A 19,272-nucleotide genomic window follows, 5' to 3' on the forward strand; every position below is an offset into this window, starting at 1 on the left:
CAGTCCAGAGGAATGCTGGTCTTCCTGGACCCTGTGCCAGTTTTCCCTCGACAGACTCGCCGCTGGAAGCTAACAGCAAACGCTACAAGTTTCTACTGGAATGTCGGCATCCGTTTCCACCTCAGCGGCTCACACGGATGGCGCTGCCCTGGCTTTTGTGGTGTTTGCGGGTGGACTATCACAGCGTTCCGCCAGATCTGTGCCCAGTCAGACGCCTGCCTGCCAGCTACTCCCTCCCTGAGCTCGCACTCTGCTTTGCCAGGCGGTGTGGGCCAATCTTCCGAAAGCTCCATGCATGTTTTCACAAAGAGGAAGAAGTCTAACTTTCCAGGTGCAATGCTCCAATATTTACATAAATACACCTTTTTTTATTCTTTCTAGAATTAAAATACCACACTACTTAAGTGCTAAATAAAGTGTTTAGCCTGCTTGTCATTACATTTTGGAATTGGACCAAAAAAGGGGCTTGTATTTTATACATAGACGTGGCAGGTCATAGTGGCTGCATTGCTTATAGTGTAGTGTGAGTACTAACACGTGATTGGCAGGCCAAGCAGTGATGCGTGACTCTCCTGAGCTCTGGACAGCCAATAGCCAGCCACTCAGTCTGTTGGCCACCAGCAAAGAACAAAAAGACTGCCAAGGGTACCAAAACCACAGACGCTAAGGGCCCCCACCAATCAACGTTACTGGTAGGAGGAAGTTTAAATATTGTGAAGATGTCAGCTCCTAGTGTAAACTTGTGTAATCTCCGTACTTGTAAGCTGTCCTGTAACTACAGATTTCCTTAATTCTATCTGCAGTTAAAATGGACTATGCTGTGCAAACGTCATTTTATTGGATTTTTGGAATTCTTTGAACTGAAACAAGCCCCTGTGACACATCATGGATAAATATATGACCCCCCTCACATACCATCTAAGGCACAAGGCTGTAGCCCAGCTCTGCCCCCCACCAGGTCTGAGGGCCTCACACACACCCAGCGGAGGGCTTGATTTTGCCCTCACAGCTCAGCATATCCTGAGAAAGAAACCCTTAAACCCGCTAAGACTGCTTAACTAATTAATTCCTGTCTCCTTGCCCCTATATTTCCATGGTTTCCAGTTGCTTTTTTCAGGTCACTCCTGGAGATGTTCCTATTGGTCCAGTGAAAAGCACTTCTAAAAACACGCTTTCACGGATGATTCTGGATTAATGTTGTCAGGAACGTGAGAAGAAATCCTCACTGACAGTAGCATGGAGATAGGGTTAGGGATGGGGGCTGTGTGGAGGCTCAGGGGTCAGTGCTGCCCCCAGGTGTCAGTGTATGTATGTGTTATAAGCTATTTGAGTTCCCACGCTCTGCCTTGGGGCCGCTTGATTCACCACCCCCCCCCCCCCCACCCCAGCCAAAAGACCTGCAGTTTAGGTAAACCCTGTCTCTATATAATCCTTAAGTGTGTGTGACTGGTGATGGACTGGCATTCTGTCTGAAGAGTTTCCTGACTTCCGGGTGAGTACTAGTTGAGTGAACACTGAAGATGTATGTAAATATAGTGCCTCTCTGCTGCCATCTAGAGGTGAATAGCTGAGGTTCAGTTTCATTTCAGAAGAGCGCTTTGGAGAAAGACAACATTGAGGTTTTATGGATCTTGCTTGCATTTTATGTTCTTTTCAAAAGAGTGCACAAGTAATTCGATATAAAAATTCTCTAAAGCAGTGAGCTTGCCAGCTCAATGAACCAGCAAACTTATAAAGCACTGTCTCTGCTGGAAGGGACACTGAGCTGTCCACCGGGGGGTGGGGTGGAATCTGAACTGGCCACCAGAGGAGTATGGCAGGTCGCCAGGGACACGGTCACCAACAGAAACATCACTTAAGGGATCTGAACTTATCAGCTGAGCCTGTTCATTGGGTCAGATAATTTTTTTCCTATTTTGTTTTTCTTGGAAAAGAGTTTATTTCTGAGAAGAGATTTTTTTTTTAACTAAAATCATTAAAGTTCAAACACATCAGACTCAGGAAATACCCAACTGGAAAAAATGCAAATCTATAACTATAAAATATAACAAAAATGTCAATGATAATGGCAGCAAGAAAACTGACTTAGGGCTGAAGGAGGTTAGCTGGTTATATAGTTAACATGTTGTGTGAGGACAGCATTTTCAATAACGATAATGTGTTAAAAACTAATTCCAGTACATAAACATTTGGCCTACAGGATTATGTTATGGTTAATTTGATTGCAAACATATCATTCCTGGGGGGTGGGATAAAGCCAGTGGGATGGGGGGGGGATATTTCTGTCTTGGTTATGAATTCAATTTAACTCAGCTGCATAGATGTCAAGCATATCATGGCAACAATATACAGCTGAAAACGGCATGGTCTCACAGTAGGAAGGTCCAGGGTTTGGTCCCTGGGTTGGGTGTGGAGTTTGCACGCTCTCCCTGTATTTGCATGGGTTTCCTCCCGCAGTCCAAAAGTATGCAGGGCAGGGTGATTGGCGAGTCTAAATTGGCCCTGTAATTGTGGCTGTGCTGGCAACTGCCCAGGGTTGGTTCCTGCCAGTGCCCCTTGTTCCCGGGATGGGCTCTGGTGACCCCAGTCGGGATTAAGTGCTGATGGATGGAATATACAGTAGAGACCTTGCATTCTTTTTGGTAACATTTGTATGGATCTGTTAATTAATCAAACGCTAATTTATCGATATTATCAATCATATTCATATCAGCTTTTAAATATATGACTCAAGAATGCATTGACAATGTTTAATAAACTATGAACTCTTCGCTGTTAACGTGTGTCTCCTGGGGTTGCGTTTAACTTTTGGACTTTCTGCATGGATAGACCAAGACTTCGACCTCCGCCTGTTAGCCATTAAAATTGCAGTGGAGACCAGAACCAACTGAAAAGAAAGGCTTTACAGACGGTAAGAACATATTCAGAACTTCATGCTATCTTATCTTATTCTTGTTAGTGTGCTTTAAAAGCTGGTCCGTTTGTACATCGTGTTATCGTAGCTGGATGCTAACTTTGGTGGGCGGGTATCAAGAAACCTAAGGAAACACCATATTTAAAAGGGAACAAAGTCTCTGTTTACTGACCTAAAGTGACTTGAACTCAGTTGTAAATACAAATAAGTGCACAAAATACAGAATGGCATTAAAACATTAATTACGAAATGGTTACATGCTGAGGTGCTGAAATATATGTTTCTTACCCTCCTTAATTTATTGTTGATTGTGAGTAATATAGACAAACTATATATACAGCTGTGGAAATGATTCAGAGACCACTCTATGTTTTTAAACAATTCTGAATTTTTAAATCCTTCTTTAATCCTGGTTGTGCTGGCAGAAGGCTACGCTGAGCATCAGGTTGCTTCCAGGTTCAACATTTCTAAGACAGCAGTACACAAGAATAAGGTAAAGACACTGGGAATGACCAGAAACCAGTCAGGTAGAGGGCTGAAGCAAATTTCTAATGCCAGAGATGACCATTAACTTAGACAGTTTCTCATGAATCAGAGGACGACATCAAGTGACTTTCAAAAGGAATGGGCAACATTAAGTGCAGGTGTGAAGTGCACTGCTATGACAGTTTGTCAGGGTCCTAGAAGCAGGACTGAAGTCCTGTGAAGCAAGGAAGAACCCCTTCATTAATGAGAAACAGGGAAGAACCAGGCTGTAATTTGCAATATATATATATTTTTCACAGACGCATACCCATAAATTGAGAAATGAGTGAAACAAAAAATTGTGCTGTGGTCTCAAAAATTTTTCCACATCTGTATGCAATTTATATTTGAGGTCCAGGTCATTTAACGTAACGACCTGTAGTAGCTGCAGAAATTGTTTTTTTTTTTTAAAGTAACAGCATATTGTTTTATTGCATGAATGTAGTAAATTCAATTGGAAGTGTGAATTGCAGTGGAGAGCGATTGCTTTAGTCTGGTGCAGTGGTCACCAAGGTGTTCACCACAAGCGCTCAGTAGCTCACAGGGAGCCCATCAGTGCCCCAAATAATACTTTCTAGAAATCGGTTCAGTGGTTTAATCACCGCCACCCACCATGATCAGCAACTTTTACCATTGCCACCCTGTATGATTGTTCCTCTTTAAATAGTGTATCATTCTCCAAGCTGCTTTTCATGTTTGCACTTTTCCACCCAAGGCTAACCATGAGCTGCACCTACGTCACTCTGTCTACAGGACAGATGATTCCCAGTGTGGGCCTGGGCACTTGGAAAAGCGTCCCAGCACAGGTCAGGGACAACCTATATCACATGAATGTCAACATAGGTGTTATTGAACGTGGGCAACAGATCACATGGAGGGTTTGGACCTGGACAGGAGTCCCAGGAAAGACCTTGCTGAGCAAGCACTTAACCTGAACTGCTCCAGAAAAACATCTGGCTGTATATCCTACTGAGACACCACCCATTCATTTATGTCTATTGTAGTGGACATTTTGTTTTTGCATATATCTTTTCACTGATGTAAGGAAACATATTTATTCCTATTGTACACTAAAGAAGACATGATGTGAAATTAAAAATAAAAATAAATTTGAAAAATGATGTCTTATTTCCTTAGAAAATCACAATTAACCTAAAACTGAAGGACACTTTTTTCCTTGGGTCTTGTGCCAAATGAATATCAACTGTAGAGAGAATAAATTAAATCAATGGGAGAGAAATTCCAGATGAGGATAGATTTTTATTTTGAGATGAGACCACCTCATATCAGGATTCCTCATCATGTTACAGTACTGGGAAGTAAATTCAAATTCACTCAGTCCACATGTAATCCAGTGATGATGAACTTGCATTAAATTTGTAAAACTCACGAAGTCCCAGGTACGTAATGCGAATCCGGTCACATATCCTGTGGACCAATTTAGTTTGGGAAATTTGACCTTCATGTGTGATAGATCCACACTGGATAACGTGTGTTCACAGTGTGGAATTATAGCAGTGGACATCCTGGGGCTCCCCCTGCTGGTAGGATGCAGGACACAGCCTGTGGTCTCCCTTTGCAGGTAAAGCAAGCAGTCTTGGCAGCTCTGGACAACGGCTACAGGCACATTGACTGCGCAGCTGCCTACAGCAATGAGGAAAATGTGGGGGAAGCTCTCAGGGAGAGAGTTGGACCTGGCAAGGTAGAGCGAGAACCTCTCACACCTCACTGTGGCCCGGGGTCACACTTCATAAAGAAGAAAATGAAGTCTAGACATGGCCACCTTGATTATCTTCTACTTCACCATCACCAGTAGATAGTGTATATAATCGACAAGACTGTCCTCATCAGAGCCTCAAGCGAGAGGAGCTGTTCCTGACCTCCAAGCTGTGGAACACTGAGCACCATCCTGACGACGTGGAAGCGGCCTGCAGAAGGAGTCTCACCCACCTGGGAGTCTCCTACCTGGACCTCTACCTCATGCACTGGCCAATGGCCTTTGAGTGAGTGTCCTGTCACACCCGTGTCCATCCACAAGGTAATGTTGTAGACCAAAATACACTCCCCAGGACGTGTGATTTCAGGAGGGGCTCTGTGATGATGCCATCTAATGCAGATGGTAGCATTCGTTATGCGGACACCCACTACAGAGACACCTGGAAGGCAATGGAGACGTTGGTAGACCAGGGGCTAGTGAAGGCCATTGGACTGTCTAACTTCAATGCCAGACAAACTGATCTCATTCTCAGCATCGCAAGACACAAGCCGGTTGTAAATCAGGTAGGTTTTATTGTTTATTTTCAAAACAGGAGCAGAAACCATGGTAGTACAGTTCCAGGACTTATGGTGCGTTCGTTTTTCTCTCGGAACTCGAAAATTCCGAGTTGAGTGACATCACGTCCGACAATCTCCCGTTCGAGCTGCCTCCATGAACACGTTGCTGTGTGTTGTTGCTTTATATTTTAGCAGATTTGGATTTTTCCAAATGGAGAAATGGAGATTTTTTCGAGAGACAAACAAGAAACACGAACTAGTCAAACCACATTAAAAGCTTTATAAAATATTTTAGTACATTGATAGCGATATTCTTTTTTCGAACGGCAAACAAACTACAAATAAACCAAGTCGCCATGTTGAAATTACGTCACAGGGGCAACTCGGACAACAAAATCTTGTCCGACTTCAACGTCATAAAAGAGGCGTGTTTCCAACGGGAAGTGACGTTTTTCGTGACGTTCCGTGATGTTTTCATCTGAGTTCCGACTTGGAGAGAAATAATCGAACTCACCATTAGCCACCCATGCTAAAGGAAGTGACCTCGTCACCAGAGTTAGAGACCAGGGCACAATCCTGACCCCAGAAAGCAGCTACAATAGTTCACTTCTGAAAAACGTAATGCTTATATGGACAGCATGTAGACCGGAGCATTTCCTGCTTCACTTAAAACTCATCTTGAGCTCTTGACATCTTCTGAAGGTGGAATGCCACCCATTCCTGGCCCAGCAGCAGCTGCTGACTCACTGCAGGGACCGGGGGGTGGCGGTGGCTGCCTACAGCCCCCTGGGCTCCCCTGACCGACCGTGGGCCTCCCCCGGGGAGCCTGTGCTGATGGGGGACCCCCGCATTAAGGAGATCGCACGCCAATACGGAAAGACCGCGGCCCAAGTCATCATCAGGTGAACTGCCTGAAGCCACTGGCCTGATTTCAAATGAGCCCACACTCAGAATGCAAACATTGCCTCACCCGACCACCAAACATCTAATTTAAAGATAATAAATAAATAAAAGACTTGGCTTATGGGGGGTGACTTGATGACATTGCCAGCTAACACAAGAGAGCAATGGGGGAATTTTTATATGGGTTTCTGGGTATTTACAAAAACAGCAGGAAGCCCTACAGAGAGCGCAGTACCTTTGACAATGTTTCCTGATCTCACTATACATATATTGAAGCTTACAGACTTATATGGACGGATATATTGCAGGTGGCATGTACAGAGAGGAATCATCTGCATCCCCAAAAGCATCACCCCTTCGAGAATTCAGCAAAACCTGCAGGTTCAGTAGCACACTAACATCACTGATCAATCTATCACGTTAAGAGGTCTTTGAAACAAACTTAAACAGAAATACACATGAACTTAATTGTAAAACTCAAAGACGGATAGTTTTGGGGGCTAATACACTTTCTTCTGGGATGCCATTATAAAACGCAGGAAAGATGTCACCCCATTTCCACTGGAAACGATATTATCCATTACAATTTGTCTATGATTAAAAATGCCACACATTATTATTTTTGCTCTCTACAGCCGATAGGTGCATATCATAATTACATCGCTTTAAGTTCTGGCTAAACTTTTAAATTAAAAATTCACTTAGTTTTTTGAACAGTTGCTGTCTGAAGACCGATTCAAATACATAAAAACCCATCTGAGTTGATACTATTCAGAGGTTTCAAATAGAACTATACAATAGCAACGATTCAAAACACCATAATAGTTTTTTTTTATTAAAAGTATTACGCAAGTACTCTTTTTATCTGAGTACACGCACAAATGAATTCTAGTACACTTAAAAACACTTACTATTACTTTTTTGTTACTCAATAAAAGCCCCACAAAATAAAAAAATATTAAAAGTTCTCCGATTAGGCTTCTCGGATAAAGAGACATTGATAATTTTTGTTATTTGTATGTAATTTGAGTAGAACTGTTACTTAACCTGTAATAGTTTTGAAAATGCACTTCCATTTAGACAGAATTCAAGTTTTGTGCTTTGAAAACCTATGAACTCATCAGCTCCGTTGTAAAAATTGCAGGTATTGGACTTCCAGCTAACAGATGAAGACATGAAACTCATTGAATCCTTCAACCGAAATGAGAGGCTTATAATACCAACAGTGGAGGCAAGTGCTACAATATTTTTGACCTCCAACACGCTTAAAAAAAAATATTTGCAATAGTTGAAATAAATGACACAAGTAACTGTTTTTTCATGACAAATAACTGCTTCGTGTAGGATAAGTGCTGTCCTATTTAAAAACAATTGAGATTTGAAAAACAGGAAGCAGATGGTTTGTGGTTTCTGTTCATTTTACAGAAAGGAGGACGAAAAATATATAGAGATGGACTGCATCCTCACTTTCCCTTCCACGACCCCTACTGAAACACTATTCCAGCGAAACCAAGATATCGTGACAAGGCAGATGCCTTTACCTCTGCCCGAGACTGCTGCAGAGACCAGAACAAGCAGCAGATCGCTTTGGAAATATTTGAAAATCGACAATGTGTAAAATCATCCACGCGTTCTAACCTTTATTTACCAATGAAGGTTAGCAATTTTTACTCCAGTATTTTTAAAAGCAATTCATAGATTCAGGAGGGAAATAAATAGCACCAAATCAAATGTATGTACAGTATATGGGCGCAGACAGAACCTTCACACCCAAATGGCTGTATGGATAATAAAATTAGTGCACCATGAACAAACCCCTCTTGGAGGTTGAAAATATCTAATTACGCTAAACCTTGCACATCTATCCATGCTTAATCATTTTTAAAAATCATTTAGTATTACTCATGTTGAAACCCTTTATCATAAAGACTGAATTTAATACTGAAAATTAATGAGAACTCTACTCAAACCGAGATGCTCATTAAACATTATACTTCTGATGCACCAGTAAGGCATACTATGTCCTGATATTTTAAAAACTGCAGTATCGGCATGTATATAATTTACTTGCTGCCGCACTAAACCAAAAGCGCGGCAGTCAGATACAGTAACACGGTCCCATGTGCCTAATCACCCCCGCGTCCCAAAAGGCCCCAGTCACGACCCACCGCCACGGCCCCCACGTGACGGTGAGGCGAGGCTCAAGCTCCTAAAGACATCCAACTTCAATGAACTTTAAGGGCATCAGGAAGGGGCACAGCCCCATTTATTATTCTTGTAATCAAAGGGCAGGTACAAATCATAACACACTGCAGTTATGCAATGACATTTCAGGTACTACTAAACCAAAGCTACCCTAAACCTGTGCTACGGGCACATGGGCGGTGGCAACGCTCGTAGTGATAGTACTAAAGATTACTGGGGAAACTTCGAATGTCAAACAAGGCATAAGAATTCTCAGATGTGACAGCACTTGGCACGCAAAGCTGAACAGACTTGATGAGGGAAACAGTCCAGAAGCACGAGCATGTGGCTTCCAACTCCAAGTAAGAGAGATACTAATGTGAACTTCATCTTGAGGTAAAACTGCCAGGTGCTGGTAGACGCTCAATGTAGTTTTGGGACCCATTTGGAATTATTTTTATTTATTTTTTTTTATTGCTTTTGGTCAGACGCCTGGGAAGTAGCGGTACTTCCACACCTCACACATCTACCCGTCAGGAATTCATACTACAGTATCACTGCAAAAAAAAAAATAAGTTATTGGTTTATAAATAAAAGTAACAAAAAGGTTTCAGAGATGGGAGTTGCAGGTTTTTGGTGGAAAATCCCAGTTGCTACATAGATTTCAGTGTGGTTGCAATACTAATACGACACAATGGTCTTACAGACACTATGACAACTTAATTTATTTCTCAAACCTGTAATACATTATGCAGTGCTTCCATAAAAAAAGTCATCAGCAGGTTCCTTTCTGCTCTCTTACTTGCTATTTGCTGAGCCCATTACTACAACTGCACACCAAATGTTGTAAATTTAAGGTCAAAGCCACTACTTTGCACATGTAACCACACATTATGTCCATCCCCTGTGAGCTAATGACCAGTGCTGTCAGGAAGATCCCTTTACAAACCAGAACAAGGACAAACAGAAGGCTACATGCTTTCTCCAAAGCAGAAGGGGAGAAAAATTGGTACATTTTAAAAAATAAACACTTCAGAAGCATAAAGTCTGTAAATATGGAATTTTGTTGGTAGGTTTTGTACATTTCTGCCCAAGTTGGATGGATTGATTTGGAGCACCATGAGGATGCCTGCCACCCAGTTTAACCATAGAGGTCATCATCGTTGTCCTCGTTGAAGATGTTGCCCCCACTGCCACCAGCAGAGCCCTGGCTTGGTCCACTTCCACCTTGGTTACTGGACGGAAACCTGATTTGGGGCGGGGGACAAACAAGGACTAAACTTCTAGAACTCTGGCACCGATTTTTGGAATTATGAGAACACTGTACAAGAACAGCTCTTCAAACAATGACAATATGGAGCATCTGGCACCATCTAGCAGAAGAGGTGATGTTTCCTGGCTGGACTCTGGGTTTCTTACCTGAAGCTGCCAAAGCCCCTGCTCTGCTGCAGCGTCTGAGCGAACATCTCATATTTGCGGATGTCGTTGTCGCTGACAGAGCGGCGGGCAAAACGCATGGCCTCTTCAAAGTGGTCCTTGCGAATCTCAGGAACTGGGTCATCCTCCTCAACCTCCTGTGAGAATGAGCCGAGCTGCCGTTTCATTTTTGTTATGCAATTTGAGCCTCGTAATTTTTTACAATCCCTATGCAAATTCATACACTGACTGTAACCAAATCGACTGATGGCTGGATGCCAGGCTGCTCACCATGGCTGAAGGGTTGGTCTGCCTCTCGCGCTCCCGCCTGATTTCGTTCTCTATGGACTCCCTGATGGCCAGCTTGCATGCTCGCTGGCAGATCTCAGTCAAGTCAGCTCCAGAGAAACCATTGGTCATCTTGGCCAGGAAGTCCAAATCAACATCCTACACAAAATATATGAGCAGTAATAAACATCTGCAACTGGTGTAAACAGACGTTTAAAGCAAAGGAACTAGGCTCTTTTTCGCAGTGAAACCTTGCCTTTGAGATGGGAGACTTCCTGAGGTTGGCTTTAAGAATGGCCATGCGGGACTTCTCATCTGGCAAGGGAATGTAGATGAGCTGGTCGAGTCGACCAGGTCGGAGAATGGCAGGGTCAATGATGTCCGGCCTGTTGGTGGCGCCAATGATGAAAACGTTCTTCTTGCTTGACATGCCATCCATCTCAGTCAGGATCTGGTTGATGACCCTGTCGGCAGCCCCGCCGCCATCGCCCACATTTCCACCACGGGCCTTCGCGATAGAGTCAAGCTCATCGAAGAAGAGAACACATGGAGCAGCCTGACGCGCCTGTGAACAGAATGTAGCTTGTTTAATATCAGACTAATCAAAATGACCTCCCCACCAAAATCACCAGGATACATGTTTTTTTCATAGTGAATTTACAACTATTTCCAGAAAAAGTTTACATGACACAAAAAAATCTGTATTTAGCTGGGGACACATACTGAATATTATTAATAGTGGTGAATCTGTTAAGCAAACAGCACCACCTACTGATTATTTACACTCAAGAAAAAAGCTTCCTTTTTAATTTCCCCAAACAAACATTTTGTATGAACATTTCACCATGTGCCCAATACTTGTCCAATGCATAATGTACAGTAATTTCTTAACCTAATACTTGAGTTCAAGGTCTGAACTGACCCAACAATATTTTTAAAATACTTTATGCCTAATTGACTCACTGAGTCACCTATTCATAACTGTATATTTTCCACAAACTCAGATCAAAGTAATCTTATAATTCAGGCTATTTGACTTAATCAGATTAGTTGTTTAGATAAGAGCCCAAAAGGGATAGTTCGATTAAAATTTTATCATTATTACATAAGCCACTCAGACCTTATCGAAGATCTCCCGCACGTTGGCTTCAGATTCGCCAAACCACATGGTAAGCAGCTCCGGGCCTTTAATGGAAATGAAGTTTGCCTGACATTCGTTGGCAATAGCCTTTGCCAGAAGAGTTTTACCACAGCCAGGTGGTCCGTAGAACAGAACCCCTTTGGATGGGGTCATGCCAAACTTCAAGAATTTGTCAGGGTGCTCCACTGGATACTATAAAAACAAGATGTTCAACAAGTTTAGCAAATATGCAATTGATTAATATCGGGTCACAGAAACCAACATGTTTCTTCTACGATGACCACATTCGCTGGGCTTTCACACTGGAAGCTCAGCCTAGCTGCACTTCTGCCTAGTAGGTATTATGTGCCTCACTTGAACGTTGCTTTGGGCAAAAAATGTCTGCTAAATAGTAATTGTAATAAAAATGACATTTGTCATCATTTACCTGAACGAGTTCCTGCAGTTCTCGCTTCACATCTTCAAGTCCACCAATATCATCCCAGGTAATATTGGGTACCTCCACCACAGTCTCGCGGAGAGCTGAGGGGTTACTCTGGCTAAGTGCCCACTACAACAAGGGATGAGGAACAGGTCAAATTTATCAACTGCAAAAGGGAACGCACTGTGACAAGAAACCATAAAAAACCATTTCAGACAGAGAACGCAATCTTATATGAATCCATCTAGGTGAATAAATGGATTTTTGTTCTATATTTCCATGGGATGTGCCCTCACCCTAAAGTCATCCATGGTGACAGCCAAGGAGTTCATGACTTCAGCATCAATGGTCTCATCCTCAAGGTCAATGAGGTCCATCTTCTTCCTGATGGCCTGGAGGGCCGCTTCAGAGCACAGGGCTGCCAGGTCAGCACCCACATGGCCATGAGTCTCGTTAGCAACCTGGAACAGCAGATTTAACAAATAAGCCGAGAACTTCTGCAAATTCCTACTAAGTATCCATGCCTGATACTTAGTTTTCGGCAGTCTGTAAAAAGACAGCTCCTATTTGTTAAATTAATTTGTACAATCACACAACAGATCTTTCCCATGTGAATGTGTTTTTTGCAACATTAAAGAATGCTAAGACTGCCACTCAATTCTTTTGCCACTCAATGTGAGAGCAATGACTTCCACCTGCTATGACATCATGCGCATACCCTTTGTAGTGAGAGGAGCATAAGAACATCACATAAAAGGGAGGCAATCTAAGTATTTTATGCTTGAAACAACTAGTAACAGCAATTTGCCATCTTCATAAAAAAGTTTTGAGGTGGAAATTGCAATGGGTGATTTGGGAGTCGCTAGCTTGGGCCGTTTAGCACACTCGTTACAGCTTGTGATAAACGAGGGGCTGTGCTCGCAGCGAAGCGTAAGCGATACTGTTGCCAGTGGGAGAAAAATTCTGGGGCATTTTAAGCATTTGCCACTTGCAAATTATAAAAGATACTCAAAGGAACTGCAAATGCTTCAAAAACACTTAAAGGATGCACAAAACGAGACAGAATAGTATATTATGTACGTTTCTAGTAGCCTAAAGCATTTTTGGGAAAGTACTAGTTTTTAAAACTAGTAAATTCAAATAAGGAGCTCGGGTATCAGATCAGTACTCATATCAGCTGATACCCTCTGTTCAAATGTCAGTATTGGCACTGAAAAAGTGGGATTGGTGCAGCTCTAATGATTAATATTAAAGTAAAAAGAGCTCTTGTATTGCAATCTGTATGTTTCGGCAGTTGTGTATAGGAATCAGATTAAGATTGATAAAATGTGGATCAGCCCATGCCAATTAATTATAGCTAAAAGAAAAGAAAAAGGGATGCACATACTGCGGTTAAACATCAATAACATTTCACAATTTAAGGAGCTCTACAGAAACACTTGCTTTGATTCAATGCTTAAAAGCACAAATACAAACAAAACAAGCATATCATCAGCCTTAAAGCTGACAAGAAACATCTGATTACAATACACAAAACTGAGGCAACATGCAAGCTGCAGCAAGCTTAAGTGTCGGATTCTTCGATGAGTCAAGAAAAAAAAAATCCCAGAAATGGCTATTTCAATGTAAGGAACAGGCACCCTGTTCATCTAGACCGTCTAGGGATATTACTCAATGATGTCAGTAAAAATTAATGAACTTTCACCAAAAGAAAACCTGCGTATATGATGAGACAGCAACTCCACCCAGTATTTAAGTGGGATTAGGCCTCATTACACAGACCTGCTCGAGATCAACATCATCAGCAAGCTTCATGTTCTTGGTGTGAATCTGGAGGATTTCAAGACGCCCGGTAGCATCCGGAATGCCAATGTCCACTTCCCTGTCAAAACGGCCTGGACAAGACAATCTTGGGGTTTAAACAGGGTGGCAAATTCACCTCAGCAGCTCATATCTATGCCTACAGTCCTGTTACCAGTAGCTGTACTACCAAACCAGCAAATATTTCAGATAGCTAGACGGCTAACATTTTTAGTTAAGGATCCTGATGCCTTTTTGGCCTAAATTTGCTTTTGTATATGCAATTCATCATCATCATCATCATCATCATCATCTTCATAATGCACTGGCAATGTAGCTCAACACATCAACACAACCCAGTATTTATGAGGCAACAGAAACATACCAAATCGCCTGAGTGCAGGGTCGATGCTGTTGGGCCTGTTGGTAGCGGCCATGACAATGACGTGTGCCCTCTGCTTCAGCCCGTCCATCAAAGTCAGCAGCTGAGAGACTATACGCCTCTCCACCTCTCCATGAGTCTGTTGGAGATCAACACGATTGCGTAACCAGATCTATTCAAGGCCCAGCACTCCAGTTTCAGTATTACCCACTACCCGGTTCCTTCATGAGGAACTTGTTCCACTCACCTTCTCTCTTTTTGGTGCAATAGCATCCAGCTCATCAATGAAGATAATGGCTGGGGCATTTTTCTCAGCCTCTTCAAACGCCTTTCTCAAATTGCTCTCAGATTCGCCAGCAAGTTTACTCATAATCTCAGGTCCTAACATCCAGTTACAAAACATGCAAATTAAAATTATGAAATTTAAAAATAAATAAAACATTATGCCAGCCAGCTTTTGGCATATGCAACGTTTACAGATTTTCCCTCACCATTTATAAGGAAGAAAAAAGCTCCAGTCTCATTTGCAACAGCCCGGGCAATAAGAGTCTTCCCAGTTCCAGGAGGTCCATACAGCAGGATACCACGCGGGGGCTAGTAAAAGATCATGGATATGAGAGCGGTGCCCACAACTGCCCGTTTTATTTGTGTGAGATACGCCTGGTATTTAACCACTCTGGTCGACTGCCACACGGAACAGAAGACACGTCACCCACCTTCACACCAATGGCCTTAAAGAGAGCAGGATGACGCAGGGGCAATTCCACCATCTCCTTAATTTGAGCCAACTGCTTCCTCACGCCCCCAATGTCATCATAGCCAACTTCATTCAGGGATTCCTCCTCATCCTAGATCCACAAAAATACAGCTTGTTTTGTGTATCCACACACCATACACATTTTCAGCTCTATGGGGCTGCTATTCTAGAGTTTGTCAGAAAAAGGACAGATGACAAGTGCTCTGGCCTCCATGGCCAACCCACCTCCCGTTTGATGGGCTCCCCCTCGCAGTGGATGACTGTGTCTGGGGCCACAATACAGTACGGGCTGGGGTCAGTTTCCACCACCTTGAACTCAACAGCTCGCATGCCACCTCTGACTAGGAAAATATCACCTGTGAAAGGAGACAGCTAGTTATTCCAAAAAGCACAAAAGGTAACAGAACAGGACAATTCTTTCAGGCCCCACCCTGCAAAACAATCACAGCAGGGGTTTTCCCCATGCCATGAGAAAGATGTGGTGTCCTATTCGGTATCTAAGAGGTGCCCCCCCCGCTACAAGTGATGCATACAGACCGTCTTTGGATAGCTATTGTTAGACAGCATTTATTTACGTAATCAAAAAAAGATACGCTTAAGGTCTGTATGAGACAAGGCCGAGTACAGCAGAGTGAAAGAAAGGGATAACAATGAAACCACACTGATCTTTTCAGCACTGAAGGACACAAAGCGAATCAAGACAATACAACTTGGAGGGAGCTCACAATTCTACAGAAAATAAGTATCATTCAAACCTAAGATAATCAGCATTTTGACATTACCTTTCCTGATCGGCCTGTAGGCTTCCAAAAAGTATGGCTTTAGGTAAACCTCAAACAGGTTGCCTGTGATGCCCTCCACTGTGTCATCGATGGGCAGAACATGGATGCGCTTTCCATACTTCACATCTGGACAAGGCTGAATGCTGTAGCAGGACAGTGTGCATTAAGATTCCAAAGGTCTGAGTGTTAGGTAAGTTCTCCATCATCTCTAGACCATTTCCAAGAGAAACCAAAAGGGGAGGTGGAGAGCAGCCGTTTACCTTATAACATCACCCAGGCGAACCCTGAGGTTGTTGCGGACAACTCTGTTCATGCGCACTTTCTCATCAGAGCAGGTGTCGTCAGAAAGCACGATGCACACCGTCTCCCTCCTCTTCTTCCCCTTCAGCAGCACTGTGTCCCCTCTGAAGAGCTGCAGCTCATCCATCTTAGCCTGCCAGCAGATTCAGACATTTTTTTAATCACGGGGGGGTGGGGGGGTGGGAGAAAGTATGGCTACTTTGATGGGTGTGCCACATTAGAGCAAACAGATTCGCTGGCCACAGATTCTTGGTGTTCAATCTGAGCAAAGTGAGAACAGACGGTTATTCTCAGCACAACTGATATTAAAAAAAATAAATAAATAAAATGTCCATTCACAATCCATTTCGAGGTGTGGTTGTAAAACAAAATCTATGCACCAGAGGCACAAGGCTTAACATGCAATTTCACATTCACAATTGTAAATTTGTTTGTATTACACAGGAAATGGAGTGGATTTCTGCCAGCTGGGCTTCCAGTCCAGTAGTTACTGGAGGTACTTTTAAAAATGCTTTGAATGGAGCCTCTGGAGCTTCAAAAATTAAAAGATTGAGACAGGCAGCCAGACCCTGTGCAAGCATTCCTGAGTGAGATGCTCCGAAAGCTGCTTAAACTATCCCACACCTGAGAGAGAGAGACCACACTGTTGTCCTCATTTATGGACTCATCAACAATCAGCCGATTGGGTCTGTTCTTCTGCTTTAAAATTGCAGTGGAAAGATCATCATTCTTGGATCTGTTAAAAATAAAAAGGGAAGCGTTTAAGAGTTTATTTTTTATATAAGCTTTTTGCACAGAGTACCAAGCAAACAAGTTTAAAGCAATAGTTCACCTAGGATTTAAAACTGACCATCTTTGTCAACATATTTTTGTATTTCAACAAAGACAAAACCAGCATTAGAGTTCTACCCTGTATTTGACATGAAGTATACTAGCTAGGATGTTTTTTCCCTTAATAAAATGCTTCCATAACATAAATGTCTAAAATTTCTCCCACGTTTTTTTTGTCATATTGATACATAAATGTGGAAGGTGGGACAAAGAAGCATCTATAGTGCATCCTTTTCTTTTTTCAACACTTACCAACAGATTCGTATGCCAAATCCACATCACTTCAGGTAAGCAAAGGAGGTTACACTAAAATCTAGTGGACTTATCCACTTGGAAGACGGTTAACTAAACACTTAACAGGTAACCTACATTATACATTATTTATATTCCAGTGTAAATGCATCTCACCTATTGCTACAGTTTGGCCCAGTAGTACACAACTACTTTGTAAATATTTGAGGGTGGGGACAACATCTAATGTGCTTATTGCAAACAATGATGAGTCATTTTCAAACTTCAGGATATACTGACACCAATCAATAAATAGCCAATTACTATGGAATAAATGCAATTTACCAGTCATTTTGGCATTGAAGAAAAGACTACCCTCCTAGTTTAAATGCGTTTACACTAATCAAACCTTTCGAATAGCATTTTTCCTAGTTATGGGGCTGTTTTTTTCCTCAAGTGGGTAGATCACCGATTTGGTAAACAAACTACATGCCGTTCAGACAGACCAGGCCACAATGACACAGCATGAAAAACACGCAGCTTAAAATGATGATCTACATAAAAATAATAAACAAAACTCTAATAAAATAAAATCTAATAAAGCAGAAATATGCCTATTATGATGAAAAATCGGGTTTTAGGGGGCAAGCCAGGGACGAGCCATGATGAAGCTGGCCAGGCAGAGACTGGGCCAAAGAGACAGGCAATGGGCTAGCCAGATGTCTTTTAAAGACACCTAAAGGGGGGGGGGTCTTCTCTATTCAACGATATACCAGAATATCCCCGTCCGCTTCATTTAACAGGACACAGGCTAATATTACGACTGCCATTACCTGACTGCGTAACGGGCTACGCTAGATTCGCACCGGTGTCCCTCGTGGAAGCCCGTTACCGTTCGTTCTGCGCATGCTCACTGCCAATTCGATCAACCGTCACTAGGAAACCTTTAATTCTTTTAATATTTTAACTTTTAAGAGGGCAATATCTTTAATTTAAACGTGTCACCTATTTGTTAAAACGTACAATCTGCGTTCTTGGTTTTATAATGAAGGAGGTAGTACTGGATGCCGGAGCCGGTAGAACACACTGCTGGAACAGGGGAACAACTCAGCACTTCGTGAAACGGAGGACCGACGGACCTTTTAAATATACTTTAAAACTGCCCTTTTAAATAACTTGTACTAAACACCGAAACAGATGTTTCACGCCCACGTTTGGTAGAAGTTGGTAAATTAGCAGAAAATACCCACAATTTCAGGTTAAACTTGATAGGCCAAAGCCCTGCCAGGCAGAAACACGCGTTTATTTTTCCAGAAGATCAGAAATAAGAGAAAAGAAATGTTTTATCTTTTGTCGAATAAAACTATAGATCCCATTCCACTAGTTAACTAGACTGTATAAGCCTCTTTAATACACATACAAGGCAGTGATTAGCAGAATTTAGCTAGTTGCCTTATAATTCTACCTTTTTCGCTATCAATCGCAAGTAAGACCAATTTTTAATACTATGCTATACACAAATTTAATCGGTATACTAATTATAACAAAAACTATCGAGAGTATTGGTAAATTTCCCACTCGCCGGGTGCATTAGCGACGACGGTGATGATTCATTAAAAATGTCACGGCTGAAAAAACGGGAAAATACGGTTTCCATCGCGGTGACTATCTGACTACAGCATACTTACTCTCCTCCTGAAGCCATTCTGCTTCTCCTTGGCCGTTTACAGCAGGCTGTGGATTTGTTTCGGTTTTTTAATGTTTTATCTTAGTACTTTGTTATTCTTCGGTAGCCTTTCTTTCAACTTCCCCCTCAGCAACTAATTCCAAGGCCGCTCTGTTCCCTCACCTCGAAGATGTAGAGAAACTATGAGCAGACGCAGGGCTCGGGGACCCGCCAATCAGAATATTGTTTTTGCTGTCTTTTGCCTAGTAACTGCTTTGTAAGTGGTCGCAACCGAAAAATACATACCTAATGACCAATGGGATGATTAACAGTAAGGTCGCAGAAACCCATGCTGTAGCCGAACGTTTCTGCTCTTATAGGCTAGCGTAAGCGACATGGCTGCTCTTAATTGGATCAGAAACTTGTCAGTATGACTTGTTATATGGGTCAAATTCAC

At 42.4% G+C, this 19,272-nt stretch overlaps 2 protein-coding genes across 10 annotated transcripts; one reads left to right on the forward strand and one right to left on the reverse strand.

Annotated features, from left to right (window-relative positions):
* Window positions 1-552: 552 nt before the first annotated feature.
* akr1a1a (aldo-keto reductase family 1, member A1a (aldehyde reductase)) lies at window positions 553-9,828 on the forward strand. 8 transcript variants are annotated; one of them, XM_072706830.1, is made up of 11 exons: window positions 598-692; window positions 2,830-2,911; window positions 3,340-3,407; window positions 4,155-4,245; window positions 5,022-5,141; window positions 5,291-5,442; window positions 5,524-5,719; window positions 6,416-6,615; window positions 6,925-6,997; window positions 7,761-7,847; window positions 8,042-9,828. In XM_072706830.1, the coding sequence occupies exons 4-11, from the start codon at window positions 4,162-4,164 to the stop codon at window positions 8,105-8,107; spliced, it is 978 nt and encodes a 325-aa protein (XP_072562931.1). In that variant the 5' UTR covers window positions 598-692; window positions 2,830-2,911; window positions 3,340-3,407; window positions 4,155-4,161; the 3' UTR covers window positions 8,108-9,828. The 8 variants fall into 8 exon arrangements, with proteins under 8 accessions (XP_023692476.2, XP_072562918.1, XP_023692473.2 ...); XM_072706817.1 differs by lacking the exon at window positions 8,042-9,828 and having other exon boundaries at window positions 554-692; window positions 4,193-4,245; window positions 5,509-5,719; window positions 7,761-7,935; XM_072706815.1 differs by lacking the exon at window positions 8,042-9,828 and having other exon boundaries at window positions 593-692; window positions 5,509-5,719; window positions 7,761-7,935.
* vcp (valosin containing protein) lies at window positions 9,506-19,064 on the reverse strand. 2 transcript variants are annotated; one of them, XM_023836697.2, is made up of 17 exons: window positions 18,838-19,064; window positions 16,712-16,823; window positions 16,048-16,220; window positions 15,788-15,930; window positions 15,231-15,361; window positions 14,965-15,096; window positions 14,740-14,842; window positions 14,496-14,629; window positions 14,252-14,387; window positions 13,849-13,961; window positions 12,363-12,527; window positions 12,073-12,195; window positions 11,625-11,837; window positions 10,761-11,069; window positions 10,508-10,663; window positions 10,220-10,374; window positions 9,506-10,047 (listed from the first exon to the last, which is right to left on the reverse strand). In XM_023836697.2, the coding sequence occupies exons 1-17, from the start codon at window positions 18,852-18,854 to the stop codon at window positions 9,942-9,944; spliced, it is 2,421 nt and encodes an 806-aa protein (XP_023692465.1). In that variant the 5' UTR covers window positions 18,855-19,064; the 3' UTR covers window positions 9,506-9,941. The 2 variants fall into 2 exon arrangements, with proteins under 2 accessions (XP_023692465.1, XP_023692466.1); XM_023836698.2 differs by lacking the exon at window positions 18,838-19,064 and adding an exon at window positions 17,983-18,026.
* Window positions 19,065-19,272: the final 208 nt, after the last annotated feature.

Source organism: Paramormyrops kingsleyae, chromosome 2 (assembly GCF_048594095.1).
Source record: "Paramormyrops kingsleyae isolate MSU_618 chromosome 2, PKINGS_0.4, whole genome shotgun sequence".
In the NCBI taxonomy this organism is placed as follows: Eukaryota; Metazoa; Chordata; class Actinopteri; order Osteoglossiformes; family Mormyridae; genus Paramormyrops; species Paramormyrops kingsleyae.